This window comes from Schistocerca serialis, chromosome 5 (assembly GCF_023864345.2).
Source record: "Schistocerca serialis cubense isolate TAMUIC-IGC-003099 chromosome 5, iqSchSeri2.2, whole genome shotgun sequence".
Taxonomy (NCBI): domain Eukaryota; kingdom Metazoa; phylum Arthropoda; class Insecta; order Orthoptera; family Acrididae; genus Schistocerca; species Schistocerca serialis.
This window is the reverse complement of record NC_064642.1, coordinates 639,313,867-639,334,236: the sequence shown is the minus strand read 5'-3', so window position 1 is coordinate 639,334,236 and position 20,370 is coordinate 639,313,867. Positions and strand designations below refer to the sequence as shown.

Here is a 20,370-nt window from a genome sequence, read left to right as displayed (position 1 = left end):
GTGCCGTGTGCTCCATACAGTAAATATCTCTGGAGTGAGCATACACATGCTCAGAACAGATTTTGTGTTGTCAACATACATTGCCGAGCTGGTCACGTGATCTCGGGACGTCGTGTGTTTGTTCGTATAGCGCCCTGTATATTTAGAATGTCACTACATCCCTAGTACAGACGGATTCTTTTCGTACGTGTCGTGGATTATTTACATATGCTGCGCAGAAATTTTAACAGTACCCATTTGATACCGGGAATAAACCAGCTACGTAACTTTTAAGGGCATGTGATATTACATTCTGCTTCTTTGCAATAGGTGTCATAGTTCAGATGCACTCAATTTTTGGTACAGAGCCTGACGTACATTTTTGCAGTGATAGTCCTGCAAAACGTCTTGACAGTACGCTAGTACTTTCCCAAGTGTCCGAAAAACATCGAATTTGCCACACATTAGCGATTATATCCCTGCTAATTCGTCCTTTTTTCTTGTATTTCTTCGTATTTATTTTCTCGTTTTTGCGACCTAAAGCACAATTTTTCTTATTGGTGGCACTTTGAGGTATTTATTTAACGCATTTTAAGTACTTGCTCCCAGTTTATTAAATAAATAATAGACTGAGTAATCTATATACATAATCGGCAAGTCGCTGATAAATGCATGGAGGATAGTATTAACTGAAACAACTAACCATTCCCTTTCCTGTTCCACTAGCAAATTTACGAGAGGAAGCGAATGTTTGTAAGCGTTTGTACGAGGCGTAATATCTGTTATATAGTCATAAAATCGTAGAAAAAAAGGTCTACAGAATCAAGCCTTAATTATAAGGCGTCTAGAAATTTTTAAACATATACAGTGTCTCTTAATAATATGATAACTATCATTAGAGCTACACGGTGTGTACACATGAAACGTTATTATCCCTCCTTTCACATATTTTTCTTTGCATCCGTAGCAACAACAGTAATTCACCCTCGCTATTACACTATCAACAAACGGTGAAACACAACAAAAACTCTTGATATTATAAACTTCAAACGCTGCAGAAGCACACACGCACAGCGAAGTCCCGAAAACACGTGACAATCCTGATTTAATGTTGACAACATGCGCAGAACGCATTGCTCACTCCAGAGATATTTACTCTATGCTGTGCTCCTGCGATTTGATTGTTCCAGTGTAGTGTGTTCGATCACTTTCGATCCTCTTTGCAGTGCGCGGGTTGATGCGCCCTCTGGGATTCCGTGCGGGAAGCCGAATGGGAGTCTCAGGCAGAGAGAGAGAGAGAGAGAGAGAGAGAGAGAGGCGAGCGAGCCTGGGTGGAGCGACGCCGAAAGACCGCGGAAGTCGCGTCGGCAAGTGGTGTGAGTGTGGCAGTTGCATTGGGGCCGGCCGAGCAGCGGAACTGGAGGTGCTGCGGTGATTCGCTGTCGTTCGTTCTGTTTACGAGTTCCACCTTCCTCACGCTGTGGCTACGGGCTGGTGTTATTCTGGCCATTACCTTATTAGCGGCATTCGGTTAATATTGTTAAAGGTGAGCTGTTAGTTTGGTGGATCTTCATCTGGTGGAGTTACAGCGAGACTTCTTTCTGTCGTATTCTGCCTTGCGCTGCTGAGCAGTGAGTGTTCCCACGTCGCATGTCGAAATACTGACTTGTGCCCTGGTTGATTTACGTATGAACTGGAGTGCCTATGTGGGCGTGTTTGCTTAAGTTGTTGAAGTGCTTCACAATACTCTTACTTGAGTGTCTTTAAATTGCATTTCAGTTTGTTGCTGAACTTATATCAGTTAAGGGACGCCCAAATTGTCACGCTAGTCAAGTAAAGTTTAAGTCTACTGTGACACAACTGTTTACCTGTTGGATAAATGGAAATGTCGTGTGGCTAGGGCCTCCCGTCGGGTAGACCGTTCGCCTGGTGCAGGTCTTTCGATTTGACGCCACTTCGGCGACCTGCGCGTCGATGGGGATGAAATGATGATGATTAGGACAACACAACACCCAGTCCCTGAGCGGAGAAAATTTCCGACCCAGCCGGGAATCGAACCCAGGCCCTTAGGATTGACAGTCTGTCACGCTGACCACTCAGCTACCGGGGCGGACTACCTGTTGGATTAAAATTAATTCAATCTTAACCACAGCTAGGAATAATTCAAGGCTAATTGTAAGTGCCGTGTGTGTGTGTTTTTGTTCTTTTCTCTTACCCACTACTGTTGAGCGTTAAACTGTTTTGGAAACCCCTTTGACGTCATTTAACGGTGTGGTTTAGAAAGAGTTCTGTGGGTACAGTTGTTAACGGCTCCTGTTGCATCGGGGTTTCTGGCCCACACATCTATCGCACGCCCAGGGGTTTAGTGCCAACCGCCAACAGTGCGATAACTTGTTATCAATCCTTTTCGAATCACCGTCTGGCCTACGACTATTGATAGTTCTGTGGTATAATTCTAATGGAAGCACTGTCTTGTTAACTTGTATGTACTGGATGTGCTTGCCTTGTAAAACAGTTCATTACTGATTCTGAGTAGTTTAATCAGTAGTAGGGCACTCGTTTTTCTGGACCAGACTGTACTTCGCATTAATTGCATTGTCTTGGTAAATCGGTGTGCTACGTAAGATAACGCAAGCGTCATTGTGGGTAATATTTACCATTTAACTATATGAGTTGGTTCTGTGAATCATTGTGGCACACAAGGTCACGTAAGACAGTGCTGTAACGGCAGATATTGCTATACGTCTGTGATATTTCCTGTAAGCCTCTTTGCCCATTAGGTTATGAAAGGCTTAAATACAGTGACCAGTTTGGTAATTTTCTGTTTCGTAATTACATTTTACAAGCATTAAAATTTTGGGAAAGGTTTAAATCTCGTATTTGCAGATTGTTTGGTGTTAGGTAACTTGTTGATGATTCATGTTAAATCAGCTGATGTACATTTAATTTGAACAAGTTGTAGGTCAGTATGTTGTTACCAGTACATTGCATGAATTTTCTTGCGTAGTAAATTACATTTTATATTCTATCCTCAATTTGTTGCTCAGCCTTCCACTCCAGCAGCCCCTGTATCCTGCTCCCAACCATATCACAGTACTATATCAGACACTAATTACAACAGTTAGCGTCCAGCCTACCTCAGCTTTATGACACCCGTCCCACTAAATCAGTGCATGCATCCAGACCAGCGGGGGTTATAACGGTACTTTGCGGGCAGGCGTCTCAATTAGCATCATTAATTAAAATCGGGGATAAATAGCCTTTGTTTTGGAAGAATTAAAAAGGGGAAAGTAATACGAACCATGAACCATGGACCTTGCCGTTGGTGGGGAGGCTTGCGTGCCTCAGCGATACAGATAGCCGTACCGTAGGTGCAACCACAACGGAGGGGTATCTGTTGAGAGGCCAGACAAACGTGTGGTTCCTGAAGAGGGGCAGCAGCCTTTTCAGTAGTTGCAAGGGCAACAGTCTGGATGATTGACTGATCTGGCCTTGTAACAATAACCAAAACGGCCTTGCTGTGCTGGTACTGCGAACGGCTGAAAGCAAGGGGAAACTACAGCCGTAATTTTTCCCGAGGGCATGCAGCTTTACTGTATGATTACATGATGATGGCGTCCTCTTGGGTAAAATATTCCGGAGGTAAAATAGTCCCCCATTCGGATCTCCGGGCGGGGACTACTCAAGAGGATGTCGTTATCAGGAAAAAGAAAACTGGCGTTCTACGGATCGGAGAGTGGAATGTCAGATCCCTTAATCGGGCAGGTAGGTTAGAAAATTTAAAAAGGGAAATGGATAGGTTGAAGTTAGATATAGTGGGAATTAGTGAAGTTCGGTGGCAGGAGGAACAAGACTTCTGGTCAGGTGACTACAGGGTTATAAACACAAAATCAAATAGGGGTAATGCAGGAGTAGGTTTAATAATGAATAGGAAAATAGGAATGCGGGTAAGCTACTACAAACAGCATAGTGAACGCATTATTGTGGCCAAGATAGATACGAAGCCCACGCCTACTACAGTAGTACAAGTTTATATGCCAACTAGCTCTGCAGATGACGAAGAAATTGAAGAAATGTATGATGAAATAAAAGAAATTATTCAGATTGTGAAGGGAGACGAAAATTTAATAGTCATGGGTGACTGGAATTCGAGTGTAGGAAATGGGAGAGAAGGAAACATAGTAGGTGAATATGGATTGGGGGACAGAAATGAAAGAGGAAGCCGCCTGGTAGAATTTTGCACAGAGCACAACATAATCATAACTAACACTTGGTTTAAGAATCATGAAAGAAGGTTGTATACATGGAAGAACCCTGGAGATACTAAAAGGTATCAGATAGATTATATAATGGTAAGACAGAGATTTAGGAACCAGGTTTTAAATTGTAAGACATTTCCAGGGGCAGATGTGGACTCTGACCACAATCTATTGGTTATGACCTGTAGATTAAAACTGAAGAAACTGCAAAAAGGTGGGAATTTAAGGAGATGGGACCTGGATAAACTAAAAGAACCAGAGGTTGTACAGAGATTCAGGGAGAGCATAAGGGAGCAATTGACAGGGATGGGGGAAATAAATACAGTAGAAGAAGAATGGGTAGCTTTGAGGGATGAAGTAGTGAAGGCAGCAGAGGATCAAGTAGGTAAAAAGACGAGGGCTAGTAGAAATCCTTGGGTAACAGAAGAAATATTGAATTTAATTGATGAAAGGAGAAAATATAAAAATGCAGTAAGTGAAACAGGCAAAAAGGAATACAAACGTCTCAAAAATGAGATCGACAGGAAGTGCAAAATGGCTAAGCAGGGATGGCTAGAGGACAAATGTAAGGATGTAGAGGCCTATCTCACTAGGGGTAAGATAGATACCGCCTATAGGAAAATTAAAGAGACCTTTGGAGATAAGAGAACGACTTGTATGAATATCAAGAGCTCAGATGGAAACCCAGTTCTAAGCAAAGAAGGGAAAGCAGAAAGGTGGAAGGAGTATATAGAGGGTCTATACAAGGGCGATGTACTTGAGGACAATATTATGGAAATGGAAGAGGATGTAGATGAAGATGAAATGGGAGATATGATACTGCGTGAAGAGTTTGACAGAGCACAGAAAGACCTGAGTCGAAACAAGGCCCCCGGAGTAGACAATATTCCATTGGAACTACTGACGGCCGTGGGAGAGCCAGTCCTGACAAAACTCTACCATCTGGTGAGCAAGATGTATGAAACAGGCGAAATACCCTCAGACTTCAAGAAGAATATAATAATTCCAATCCCAAAGAAAGCAGGTGTTGACAGATGTGAAAATTACCGAACTATCAGCTTAATAAGTCACAGCTGCAAAATACTAACACGAATTCTTTACAGACGAATGGAAAAACTAGTAGAAGCCAACCTCGGGGAAGATCAGTTTGGATTCCGTAGAAACACTGGAACACGTGAGGCAATACTGACCTTACGACTTATCTTAGAAGAAAGATTAAGGAAAGGCAAACCTACGTTTCTAGCATTTGTAGACTTAGAGAAAGCTTTTGACAATGTTGACTGGAATACTCTCTTTAAAATTCTAAAGGTGGCAGGGGTAAAATACAGGGAGCGAAAGGCTGTTTACAATTTGTACAGAAACCAGATGGCAGTTATAAGAGTCGAGGGACATGAAAGGAAAGCAGTGGTTGGGAAGGGAGTAAGACAGGGTTGTAGCCTCTCCCCGATGTTGTTCAATCTGTATATTGAGCAAGCAGTAAAGGAAACAAAAGAAAAATTCGGAGTAGGTATTAAAATTCATGGAGAAGAAATAAAAACTTTGAGGTTCGCCGATGACATTGTAATTCTGTCAGAGACAGCAAAGGACTTGGAAGAGCAGTTGAATGGAATGGACAGTGTCTTGAAAGGAGGATATAAGATGAACATCAACAAAAGCAAAACAAGGATAATGGAATGTAGTCTAATTAAGTCGGGTGATGCTGAGGGAATTAGATTAGGAAATGAGGCACTTAAAGTAGTAAAGGAGTTTTGCTATTTGGGGAGCAAAATAACTGATGATGGTCGAAGTAGAGAGGATATAAAATGTAGGCTGGCAATGGCAAGGAAAGCGTTTCTGAAGAAGAGAAATTTGTTAACATCCAGTATTGATTTAAGTGTCAGGAAGTCATTTCTGAAAGTATTCGTATGGAGTGTAGCCATGTATGGAAGTGAAACATGGACGATAAATAGTTTGGACAAGAAGAGAATAGAAGCTTTCGAAATGTGGTGCTACAGAAGAATGCTGAAGATTAGATGGGTAGATCACATAACTAATGAGGAAGTATTGAATAGGATTGGGGAGAAGAGAAGTTTGTGGCACAACTTGACCAGAAGAAGGGATCGGTTGGTAGGACATGTTCTGAGGCATCAAGGGATCACCAATTTAGTATTGGAGGGCAGCGTGGAGGGTAAAAATCGTAGAGGGAGACCAAGAGATGAATACACTAAGCAGATTCAGAAGGATGTAGGTTGCAGTAGGTACTGGGAGATGAAAAAGCTTGCACAGGATAGAGTAGCATGGAGAGCTGCATCAAACCAGTCTCAGGACTGAAGACCACAACAACAACAGTATTACTAAGAAGCAATATAATGAAAAGTAATAAAGCAAAGTAGCAAAGACCAAGCGGGACAGAAAGAGATAGGGGCGCGTTTGTTTCTTAATACATATAAAAAGAACATGTAACACATTATCGAGCTCTCTACCTTCAGTTATCGCGATCGGGCCAGCCGATGAAAAAGTGGTACGCGACTGCGAAATTCGTTAAGGAGATTATTTGAAGACTCTTCAAGCACGTTTAAAATACATTGTGTGACGAGGTGATCAGAGACGTTTATTGTCGGGTGAAGTGAAAATGATTCCGACAACATAATTCTAACTTTGTGTTACCTGGGAAAAATACTCTTGGGAAACTATTATGGTTGTGGAACCCACGAAAGTTGTACGCAACGGAAAACTATAGTTTACGTAATTCTGCATTTTATAAAATTGCGAAACGCGTCTGCGCGGGGCATTAAGGGAATCTTATCCTTGCAAGGTTGCAGGGGTAACTGATACAAACAACACGTCAGCATAAAAATAGTTCCTTTATTAACTACCAGATATTAACGGGTACCTAAAATACTAAAAACAGTGCATACACCGTTAAATTGAACCCTGCGTGTGAAATAGTCACATCGAACATTTCGAGAGCGAAGAATAGACATTTAAGTGCCGAATTGAGAGCTTGGGTCGTGTAAATTTTTGGACATTATATGACACGCGTTATTCAGAACACGATATTGACCATTCTAATACTGAAAAGGATAGGATCATCACCTCCAATCCCGATTCATATTTTATATTTAGTCAGTGAAAAGAAAAGTGTTAATAAACAAATTACATTTCAATTTCATGCACGATTTTGGCTACATTACGAAGTCTTGACTACATGATAAACAATATCTGTGGAAGTTGTATACAACGTATCGTCATAATATTTAGCCAATCAATATTGTGGGACACCAAAAATGTAAATGCATGAGATGGTTTTTACAGTGGATGTATAATGCGAGTGCGACGAACTATATTGAGGAACTGAACATCCATTACGTACTTGCATGTTTATCTGCGAAAATGGTCCTTGTCGGTACATCAGCATAGAGATCGAATAGAATCGCTGGAACATTGCAAACCATTCAGATTAATCGAACATCTAAATATACATAATGATGGTAACACCAGGATGTGTTCTTTCTCCTCACCCCCGTGGCAGTAATTGAATTAAGAGTCAGCCGGGAATAACATTTAAATCAACTGACAATTGAACTAGCGTCATGAATTTTCAAACGTCCACTGCCATGTATGAAGATGAGTGAACACGAGTGCTAACGTCGATCGAGGGATGTCGTCGTGATGGTATTGAATGACATTGAGCGATCACTGGGTGCAACATCATACTGCCAAGTGCGCTCATACTTTCTAGTTATTTATAAATTTGACTCCATTTTGTAATACAACACCACCTCACTCTCGCTCAACTCGTAAAATTTCAGTTGGCTTCCTCCTTTTCTTGTCGGTATCCCACTTTTTTTTTGTTATGCACTGTGTTTGTAAAAAAGTCAGTGGATGATTACTAGAATAAAAGCAAATAAAAATATTCCTCTGGACATCTATCACCGAGCAGCATGCACGATGATCGGTGGCCACCAGTGGCGGCTCATGAGTACATATTCTGGATGTTCACAAATTCTGAGATTCAGATAAACATGAGAATTTGAAAATAACAGCATGTGCTATATAACAATCAAGCTTATCAGCATATTTATACCCCTACAGCCGGGGATAAAAATGATAACAATATGCACAACCCGTCTGAAAAAAGAAAGGATGATTTTTTGGACTTTTGTTGTTTTGTACATACTTAAGTACAATTTAGTGCAACAACTAAATAATGTTTAATCTTTCGCTAATTCCTGTTTCGCATTTTTGTGTAAGTGGGAGTTTTCGTGCTATTTTATTTTTTGAACGAATGTGCAGACGCCTAACACAAGTATTAGTTAACGAATTAACTTATGGGCTGAAAATCAGACATTCTTACGTTCCACCCACACAACAACTTACGCTTATTATGTACTTCTTTGTTAAATGATCCCTTATAATCACCCGTATTTCATTCTGTCACTTTCTCAGTCAACAGATCTGGTCTGGGATGCCCTAGTTCCTTTGCGGCTTAGTTTCCCTGGATATTCTTGTTTTGATAGCACTTCAAACAGATTCATCAGAGTTCCTGCACAGTAAACGACCAGCTCCAAATACAAACTTCCATTGGTGTAAATGCTTAAATACAAGTAGTACTGTCTACCATCACTGAAACTTGACTAGAATTCAAATGAGGCGCTGAGAACCATAAGGACTAAAAGTACACTGTCTTCGATCCCACATCTAAGAGAATGCCAAAGAAACCAAGAGACAGCTTTTAGAGAATTGTTTATGTATGGAACCTGACCCACCATACGATCAACAGATGTCAGACACATGAATAAATTCTACAGTCTCATAATCGACGATTATTTGGTTTTTCGTTCTTAACGCCTGAAATGGATTAATATACACTCCTGGAAGTTGAAATAAGAACACCGTGAATTCATTGTCCCAGGAAGGGGAAACTTTATTGACACATTCCTGGGGTCAGATACATCACATGATCACACTGACAGAACCACAGGCACATAGACACAGGCAACAGAGCATGCACAATGTCGGCACTAGTACAGTGTATATCCACCTTTCGCAGCAATGCAGGCTGCTATTCTCCCATGGAGACGATCGTAGAGATGCTGGATGTAGTCCTGCGGAACGGCTTGCCATGCCATTTCCACCTGGCGCCTCAGTTGGACCAGCGTTCGTGCTGGACGTGCAGACCGCGTGAGACGACGCTTCATCCAGTCCCAAACATGCTCAATGGGGGACAGATCCGGAGATCTTGCTGGCCAGGGTAGTTGACTTACACCTTCTAGAGCACGTTGGGTGGCACGGGATACATGCGGACGTGCATTGTCCTGTTGGAACAGCAAGTTCCCTTGCCGGTCTAGGAATGGTAGAACGATGGGTTCGATGACCGTTTGGATGTACCGTGCACTATTCAGTGTCCCCTCGACGATCACCAGTGGTGTACGGCCAGTGTAGGAGATCGCTCCCCACACCATGATGCCGGGTGTTGGCCCTGTGTGCCTCGGTCGTATGCAGTCCTGATTGTGGCGCTCACCTGCACGGCGCCAAACACGCATACGACCATCATTGGCACCAAGGCAGAAGCGACTCTCATCGCTGAAGACGACACGTCTCCATTCGTCCCTCCATTCACGCCTGTCGCGACACCACTGGAGGCGGGCTGCACTATGTTGGGGCGTGAGCGGAAGACGGCCTAACGGTGTGCGGGACCGTAGCCCAGCTTCATGGAGACGGTTGCGAATGGTCCTCGCCGATACCCCAGGAGCAACAGTGTCCCTAATTTGCTGGGAAGTGGCGGTGCGGTCCACTACGGGACTGCGTAGGATCCTACGGTCTTGGCATGCATCCGTGGGTCGCTGCGGTCCGGTCCCAGGTCGACGGGCACGTGCACCTTCCGCCGACCACTGGCGACAACATCGATGTACTGTGGAGACCTCACGCTCCACATGTTGAGCAATTCGGCGGTACGTCCACCCGGCCTCCCGCATGCCCACTATACGCCCTCGCTCAAAGTCCGTCAACTGCACATACGGTTCACGTCCACGCTGTCGCGGCATGCTACCAGTGTTAAAGACTGCGATGGAGCTCCGTATGCCACGGCAAACTGGCTGACACTGACGGCGGCGGTGCACAAATGCTGCGCAGCTAGCGCCATTCGACGGCCAACACCGCGGTTCCTGGTGTGTCCGCTGTGCCGTGCGTGTGATCATTGCTTGTACAGCCCTCTCGCAGTGTCCGGAGCAAGTATGGTGGGTCTGACACACCGGCGTCAATGTGTTCTTTTTTCCATTTCCAGGAGTGTATGATAATATCCTAAACTTAATATAATACATCTCATTCAGAATCAGACAAAATTTTCTATCAGTATAACTGTAACATATGCTGATGTCCGATCTAATTTTACTATATATCGAGTGAATTGACATATCTGAGGAGTGTGCTTCTGACTAGCAGGATTAATGCCAAGTGGAAGAGGATAAAAATCTGCTGCAGTGTACTACCACTTAGTAGCACTGAGATAAACTTGTATTTGATTGGTAAGGGCTAGCTGTGCACTCTGTGAACCGTGCACATTGTTTATCAAAGCTGTAAGCATTTGGCCCATAATGCAATTACGTCACACCAGTTGCACATGCGCAAAAGCTCCTTAAAACGTGCTCGACTGAAAATGTGCTCGTGACCCTGATGCCAAGTTTCACAAAACCTAGAAGACGAGCGATGTAGCGTAGCACGATAGATTTAGTGCCGTGTATTTTACATTACCGCATCTACTTTACGTTTAACAGCATTCAAAGAAAAATAACCAATAATTCCGCAAGGTGTCAAAATTAGGGTGTTTACTTGCTCTTGTTCTCTTACACAACACCCGACACTAGTGGCCACGTGAGGGGAAATGGTTAGTTTGCACTGTAGCGTAATTCACATGTGACAACCCCATAACATGCAATGGTGAGGTCTTTAAATGGTATTCAGATCATGTATATCAGTACTCAGATGTCACATGTACAATGTTACAAGTTGATGATGTCGCTGCTAGCTGTAGCATCTGCAATCCCAAACAAAGTAGGTGCTGACAAGTTTAAATGCTGGTGCACTGTCAGTCTAATAAGTCATAGATGCCAAACTACTACTACGAGTTAGAATATAGATTAAAGAAAAGGTGCCTAATTTATAGTACTTGTAGGTTTAGAGAAAGCTTTTGATAATGTGCAAGGACTGTGTTTTTCGAAATTTTAAAGGCAAAACAACAATAGAAAGTTATCTACACCTAGTCCAGAAACCAGACTGCAACTAGGCCCATGATAAGAAAAACATGAAAGGGAAGGAGTGGTTGAGAAATGTTACTCAGTTGTACATAGAGCAAGTTGTAAAGGTACTCTAGCAGAAATTTAGAAAGGGAATTAAAGTTGACAGTGAAGAATTTAAGAATTTTGAGACTTGCTGATGACATTTTAATGCCATCAGAGACGCAAATAACTGGAATGAGCAGTTGAATGGAAAGTATAATGTTTTGAAAAGGGGCTATGACATGAAAACCAACAAAAGTAAAACAATGGTAATGAAATATTGTTGAATTAAATCAAAAGATTCTGTGAGAATGAGATTAGGAAATGAAACACTATAATTAATAGTTGACTTTTGCTATTAGGTCACCAAATTAACTAGTGATGGGTAATGTAGAGAGGATCTAAAATGTAGACTGCCAACAGCAAAATTATCATTTCGGAACTAGAGGTATTTGCTAGTATAGAACATAAATTTAAACATTCGAATAACTTCTTTGACGTTGTTTGTGTGAGGTTTGGTTCAAAATGTTCAAATGGCTCTGAGTACTATGGGACTTAACATCTGAGGTCATCAGTCCCCTAGAACTTGGAACTACTTAAACCTAACTAACCTAAGGACATCACACACATCCATACCCGAGGCAGGATTCGAACCTGCGACCGTAGCGGTCGCGCGGTTCCAGACTGTAGCGCCTAGAACCGCTCGGCTACTTCGGCCGGCTGTGTGTGGTTTAACGTTGTATGGTGGTGAAACGTGGACGATAAACAGTTCAGACCAGAAGAGAATGGAAGCACTTGAAACGTGGCGCTTCAGAAGAATGGTGAATAGTAGAGAGGTAGAACGAATAACTAATGTGGATGCAGTGAATAGAACTGGTAAAAAAAGAAATGTATGACATAACTTGCCAAAAAGAATAGAAAGGTTGTTAGGACATTTGCTGATGCGTTTAGGAGTCGTAAAATTGCTAATGAAGGGAACCTTAAAGGGTAAAAATCTTAGCAGAAGACCAACTAATGAACACAGTACGCAGGTTCAAATGGATGTCGATTGCGGCAGTTACTCAGGCATGAAGAGAGATGTAAGAGGACAAACAGTAATGGAGATGTGTATCAAATTAGCCTTCGAACTGAAGACGATAATATCAATATTCTATCCTAATTATCGACTCTTCGTTCCATAAAACCATCCTGTATTGCGACCCATTTCAAACCTTTGTTCACGCCCTCCCCTTCATCTAAGTCACTATGTCACGATTCGTCAGTGGCGTTTGTAGCAGAACTGCTACAGATAACTTCTATAATAAATGAAAACAATGTTTCAGAACGGTGGCCCATGCCAATAACTTCATTACGCTCATCCTGGACATTTTTAGATATATTGTTTCTTCCGGTCTCCGTCACGTAACAATGGAGTGGGTGAACGCATTTCTTGTTGGATTTTTCAGATCAGTCATTTGAATCAGTCACAAGTTCGGTTATACAACAATTGACATGTAAATACAATTGGGGGAGAATTGTACCAGAGAAATTTATCAGACTATACTAACCAAGCGTCACTTAGAAAACTGAATACTGGGTGGTTCCCGTGTGTTGTTAGTTAGAATGGAAATTACGACATGTTAGGTTTGTGAAAGCGAAAGAAAAAAGAAACAGGAGTTTCATAACAATGTTACATAGTCCGTACAAGACGTCACAGAAAGGGTAAGTAGTGCTCTGTAGTAATCATTAAAATAAATGGTTTTTGCTTTGCTCTTACTTTTAATATCTCAGGAGAATAAACTCCAAGGCTAGTCTAGGAACATACTAGTTCCTTCGACAGACATCTCGAGTAATGATCATGACGGTAGAATTAGAGAAATGCAGATGTGATTATATGCTTACTGACAATTTACATTCCCACTAGCCACTCGCAAATAGAAATTTGGTGGCGGGGGGAGACTGTTCTCCATAGCTAAAGTTCGTTTGGTTCATCGATACTACAAGTCGATAAAGAATTGTACAAACCACAACTACGGTCTCGTTTTCCTTCATCCTTAACTTCTATTCTTACAACTTACACACAACTTGTCTGAACATTTTAAAATAACTGAAGTAAACTATGTTTGGTATTGATAGCTATGTGCTGACCAACCCATCTGTGAATGGAAACAATGTTCAGAATAGCGTGAAGTGTTTCCTTTTATTCTTATTATCTTCGTATTATATAACTGATGTCCATAGTGATCTATTTTAAAAGGTGAGTAAAGTACCACTAAATATAGCTGATGAAATGTGTCATTATCTATAAATCTGTGAATATTTTTGTCATTTCAGTGGATATTTACATTGGAAGAATTTTCCAGAACTGTAACACATGTTAAGGCAACGTTGCTAAGAAAAAAAGATAGACGATTTTACTTAATCCTCGCACTTTTATCGTGTTTCCTTGTACGAAGCAGATGTACGAGTAAGTTGAGTGCAATTTCGGTAGCTTAATCATCTATTTCAGCATAATTAGTCGAATTCGTTATTTCAGGATGACAACCATACTTTCTGCATATCATTTAATAAGTCTGTATTGTATCTTTTAAATGAGTTTCAGCGAAAAAGCATGAGATGCTGGCGGCGGATGGTTCGGAGTGGAGCAGTCGACCACTATCCGTGTTCTTTCGTTAACTGTATTACAACAGAAAGTCAGAAACGCCCCTGCATATTCTATCCCATCATTTCCCTTGCTTTTCGTAATATTTTAAGTTGAGAATGGCGTGGGTTTGATCGGTTATTGCTTTCGAACAATGACGCCGGGAATTTGCTCACTGGCCTTATCCAGTACCAATTAAAAGGAAACTTTCCAATGATGGACCATAATTAGGTAATTTCAATTAAAGCAACAGAAGTTTTAATGAGCTGCATTGTTCTTCATCACTGTGGGTTGCCTCGGTGTCGCAGCTGTTGAGTACGAAAAATCACATATTATCTTGTTAGCTATTAATTAATCGGCCCGTCGAGAAATCTTTCCAGTGAATTATTCATTTAGAGGCAAGAGGTAACTTGTAGGGAAAGACTTGTGGAACGATCTGAGAATGACTGAACTTAAGTACGTACTACCTTTGTACAGCTTGTCGTATTTACGAGTGCCATATTTTTTTATATTGCGATATTATAGCTAGTTTTTTCTCGCACCCTAACGTATAAGTCTCCTATATTTAGAATATTCCACCTGAAAATTCCTCTGTGACGAATCCCTTTAGACTCCCTCTTCCCATGTTTATGGAAATCTTCTTTATTTGGTGGAACCCATCATTTCTCACCCAAACGGTATACATTCCCGTACCGTCTCAACCGATTTGATTCGATTTCATCCGTTACAGTCTTGATTAGTAAATTTGACTCAAATGAGCACCAGAAACCACATCCACAGCACCCTTTGGGCTGTCTGAATCAGAACGTCAGGTTTATTATTCTTATATACACACTCTGCCAAGACGAACGTGGAAGTCTCCGAATCAGGTAGCAAGACTTGAAGCCAAACCAATATAAGTAGCTAGATACCAGTTAGGCCGAAATAATCTCTACTAAAGATAGTTGCTGTATTTATTTCCTACGTTTACTTCCAATATTCTACGCAGCGTTTATAAGCTGAACCAAGTGTTTCAGTACAGAAACGATAACGAAGTTCCACGTAGAGAAGTTAAGCAGTGGTACTGTGCACAATGTGACGTGTGTGGGCTGGCGCTTGACTCACCAGTCCGCTGAGCAGGTAGTGGTAGGTCCTCTTGCCCAGTGAAATGTCGCGTACGTGAGTCACGACGATCTCCTTCGCCATCTCCGTGGGGCAGTCCAAGACAACGTACTTGTTGGTCCACCTGCGACAAACAACTTTGTCAGGTATATTCCATAACACATTTTCGGTTACTTTTTAAATAATCAGCTTCTCGAGATTTTGAACTGAAGTTAACGTTGTGCAGATGTTACTGAACGATATAAAGGACATAAAATCCCGTCTGAAGTCTGCGATCGTTTTTATGTTAATGATTGGCAACCAACTGACTTCTTCAACTCTGCCTGTGTCGCAGTTATAGCCATATGTTATTGGACACTTTCTTTGAGTTGTCAAGGCTGTACGCCTGGTTGGTTAGGAAGGAGTTGAAGTTTGTGATTTCTGAAGATGGGTGTAGTCCCGAAACGCGTAACATGTTCTAATAAAGGAGTCAATTGAACATCTTATGACTTTATTGCGATTGGACAGCATTGGTTGCGAATTATGTTACTGAACAAATCATCAGACCGTTATACTGCAAAAATTGCATTACATTTTGGCTTGCGCACCATAAAGCAATCGTCAGGGGAATCTAGCACCAGCAAAGACAGCTAACGCCAATGGAGTTAATAATAAATAGCACACTAGTAGAATATCGTACAAACTTTGTTCTGTAATGCCGTAAACGCTGTGACTCCAGTCGTCCACGGAAGAGCATTAGAATCTAAGTGGGAGAGTGATCTGAATGTCTTGTCGTGTCGTAGAGGCCGAAGAAGACGCTGCTTAGTCCGTCTTTGATACCCATGTTAGCCCAAAACCCAGTGGGTTTCTGAACCATAGTGTTAGATTGCCATGGGTCGCCCTACCCCCCCTGTAAGGGAAACTGTCTGGACAGGGGAGCCGATACAGTGGTCAGGAAGCAAGTCAAGACTGAAAATACAAGGGAAACTGGAGACTTTTCACGACATCTGTCGTCAGAAGGGCTATAAGAATTTCTTTGCGTAAGCACAATAAAGTGATGTAATGGAGATTAAATTTATAACAGTCGCAAGTTTGTATCTTGGTACGGTGTCTACACCGGCTGTCGCGGGGCTCAGCAGTAGTATACACACAACGAAAACATTGAACATTGCCCTATGCAGCGGTGGAGTGTGCATCAGTGGTATCACAGCCAGTATCATGGCTGTATAAGCACGAGACTAGCGACAATACGGTCGGTGTATGGCCCGCCAACTGTAACACCGCAGGTAAGATACACTTTTGGAGCAAGTCATCAGCTTTACTCTTCAAACTCATTAAGAGATAGTCAAACGTACTTGGGCTTCATAGTTTTGTCTAGGATATCTCAGAACTCAGTCAAAACTGGCTCAGATCTCCTAGTCTCGACAAGGCTTTTCGGGAGTGTTTCCTGTAGTTACCAGGCAAAGACTGGAACTGGAAATTCCTCTCGTATACACTGTGATTTTCATCATTTATGCTCAGGATGTTCGTAAATTCCCGTTAAAAACTTCTAGGACTTGCACGAAGTAGTGGTCGCATAACATTTTGAACAGGAACTCATGTCCGAAAACGAACCGTTTCCGTTCTGCGACGGTTTCAGTTAGGATGTGTAACGCGACCACGTCTGCACAGGGAAACAGAAAAGACTCAGAGTTTAAATTACAATTAAATCATTACGCTTAGCTGCATATAGGAGTTGATATACGTCAACGGGGACAGGTGAAAGTTTGTGTCCCGGCCGGCGCTCGAACCCGGGATCTTCTGCTTACATGGCAGACGATCTAGCCATCTATTCTTTTAATTTTTTTTGCACTGTAAGACATCCGTTCAAGTTGGTCTTTGATTCCTTTACTCAGTTCTTTCATTACAGAGGGCGAGCAACCCTCTGACTGAACACGCTGACCTACCGCGCCAGCAATCCATCTGAGCCACCGAGGACACATAGGACAGCGCGACTGCAGGGTCTTATCTCTGGCACGCCTCCCGTGAGACCCACATTTTCAACTTATAGTCCCGCACTAATTCTTTACAGACGAATGGAAAAACTGGTAGAAGCGGACCTCGGGGAAGATCAGTTTGGATTCCGTAGAAATGTTGGAACACGTGAGGCAATACTAACCTTAAGACTTATCTTAGAAGAAAGATTAAGAAAAGGCAAACCTACGTTTCTAGCATTTGTAGACTTAGAGAAAGCTTTTGACAATGTTAACTGAAATACTCTCTTTCAAATTCTGAAGGTGGCAGGGGTAAAATACAGGGAGCGAAGCCGGCCGAAGTGGCCGTGCGGTTAAAGGCGCTGCAGTCTGGAACCGCAAGACCGCTACGGTCGCAGGTTCGAATCCTGCCTCGGGCATGGATGTTTGTGATGTCTTTAGGTTAGTTAGGTTTAATTAGTTCTAAGTTATAGGGGACTAATGACCTCAGCAGTTGAGTCCCATAGTGCTCAGAGCCATTTGAACCAGGGAGCGAAAGGCTATTTACAATTTGTACAGAAACCAGATGGCAGTTATAAGAGTCGAGGGGCATGAAAGGGAAGCAGTGGTTGGAAAAGGAGTGAGACAGGGTTGTAGCCTCTCCCCGATGTTATTCAATCTGTATATTGAGCAAGCAGTAAAGGAAACAAAAGAAATTCGGAGTAGGTATTAAAAGAGCAGTTGAACGGAATGGATAGTGTCTTGAAAGGAGGATATAAGATAAACATCAACAAAAGCAAAACGAGGATAATGGAATGTAGTCAAATTAAATCGGGTGATGCTGAGGGGATTAGATTAGGAAATGAGACACTTAAAGTAGTGAAGGAGTTTTGCTATTTAGGGAGTAAAATAACTGATGATGGTCGAAGTAGAGAGGATATAAAATGTAGACTGGCAATGGCAAGGAAATCGTTTGTGAAGAAGACAAATTTGTTAACATCGAGTATAGATTTAAGTGTCAGGAAGTCGTTTCTGAAAGCATTTGTATGGAGTGTAGCCACGTATGGAAGTGAAACATGGACGATAACCAGTTTGGACAAGAAGAGAATAGAAGCTTTCGAAATGTGGTGCTACAGAAGAATGCTGAAGATAAGGTGGGTAGATCACGTTATTAATGAGGAGGTATTGAATAGGATTGGGGAGAAGAGAAGTTTGTGGCACAACTTGACTAGAAGAAGGGATCGGTTGGTAGGACATGTTTTGAGGCATCAAGGGATCACCAATTTAGCATTGGAGGGCAGCGTGGAGGGTAAAAATCGCAGAGGGAAACCAAGAGATCAATACACCAAGCAGATTCAGAAGGATGTAGGTTGCAGTAGGTACTGGGAGATGAAGAAGCTTGCACAGGATAGAGTAGCATGGAGAGCTGCATCAAACCAGTCTCAGGACTGAAGACCACAACAACAACAACAGTCCCGCGCTATATTCATAGTGCCCCTGCACATTATGCTCTTTACTCGCGGCTTTTTCTTGCCGATTCCCGTAAGAGTTTGGGCACTGTTTACGCATCCGCACAGAAGAAGATGGTGAAATCTCCGGTGAGTCTTAACTATATATATATGAAGATGGTATCTGCTCTTTTGGACATATCCGAAAGAACGGAAACTATTTCCATATATATAAAGTCTCAGAGTTGCTCCTTCTAGAATGCACTACGGTAGACGGATGATGTGTACTACGTCAGACGGTCACCTTATGTCACATAATGTCTTGCTGCGAGATTTACGAGACTGCTGTAGAGACTGAGGATGATATGATGTTACCCATTCTGGCCACTGCGCTAGAAATTGAAGAGACGCCAGGTGTGATGGAGAGTGCGCACCAGAACATGCTTTGTGGGCATACTGCACGGAACAACGTTTTTGGTGACCACATCCAGCCGCTGTTGTAACGCATCAGTACTGTTCTGTACGTACAGGATGCTGGGTTTCTTTTTGTTTTGTTATAATGTAAACACATAATGTTCAAGTGTTAATACAAACAAATGTGCTCAAGTGGTAAATGGATGTTTCGATATGTTTCCTCTGGAATTTAACTAATAATTACACTGCGTCATGCCTAACTCAATTCCTCAAGCAGAAATGGATGAGTTAAACATCTGAACTGAATCGGTACGTTTCCAATCTTGGGTTCCTATTCAAAATATTTTGTACTCTCTCCGAGAAATTTGTAACAGGAATTTCCGAAAACCCTGCTATAGAGTGTCCCAGAAAACACCTACATCGCTTAGTATGTTGTGTGGGAAAGCATCCTGATCGGTTTTCAAGTATGGCGCTAGAGAGCGTCAACGTCTGAGATGCTGAAATAGATGTGCGTTCCACATTATCAATAAACCAAACATGAAAAACACCATGCTGTCTACACTTCAGATGGACTTTTAATTGCGTACCTCCTACGTCAGTGCAGAGTCTACATCGGCGGTGCTGAGCCTAACGCACACGAGCCAATACGTACGGCTACTTTCTGGACAACCCTCGTATTTCAGTTGCTCTGTGGAATTGAGCAGAAAGGTCCTCCGCTGAGGTTAAAGGTGTGACATACACTATATGCTTCATACTACGCCTTATAAAATAGTCGAGAAATGTCCACCTAGTGACTCTGCTCGCCATGGAACTAGTCCATCTCTACCAATCCATGTGTTTGGTTATGCGGCGTAGAGATGACTCCGTATATGACATCAAAGTGTGCTGGAGTTCCGCCGTAGTCCAGCCGCATGCCCATCCGAACATTTTGTGGGCATTACATCCAACGGGTTAGCAAAATATCTCTAATAAATTGTGAGATAGATCAGTCCTGTTTGTCTGGCAGTATAAGCGACCCAATGATATGGTCACAAATTATTCCACCCAGATGTTAACGACCCTGTGTAGGTGATTTTGAATCATTTGCGGAGACGGATTTTCATCCACCCAAACATGTAAGCTGTGAAACTTTTGTATGTTGTCTCTAGTAAAGGCGCATTCATCCATGAATAGCACCTATCTCGGGAATTGTGGCTGAAGTACGCATTGTTGTAAACACCACTGCGCAAACTATAGCCCTTGACGGCAGTCCTCCTCCAGTAACATCTGGACTTTCTATAGATGGTATGGAAGGAGCCGGTGTTCATGGACGACACGCTGCATGGCACTTTTATCCGTGAGCATCGTTTGTGTCACCTGTCG

At 42.3% G+C, this 20,370-nt stretch overlaps 1 protein-coding gene across 1 annotated transcript in view; it reads right to left on the bottom strand.

Annotated features, from left to right (window-relative positions):
• LOC126480997 (glutamate receptor 1-like) overlaps positions 1 to 20,370 on the bottom strand; it is a 502,527-nt gene that overhangs the window by 96,175 nt on the left and 385,982 nt on the right. Inside the window, exon 6 of the mRNA XM_050104443.1 lies at positions 15,219 to 15,339. Coding sequence (XP_049960400.1) covers positions 15,219 to 15,339 — 121 coding nt within the window. The remainder of the gene's footprint in view (positions 1 to 15,218; positions 15,340 to 20,370) is intronic.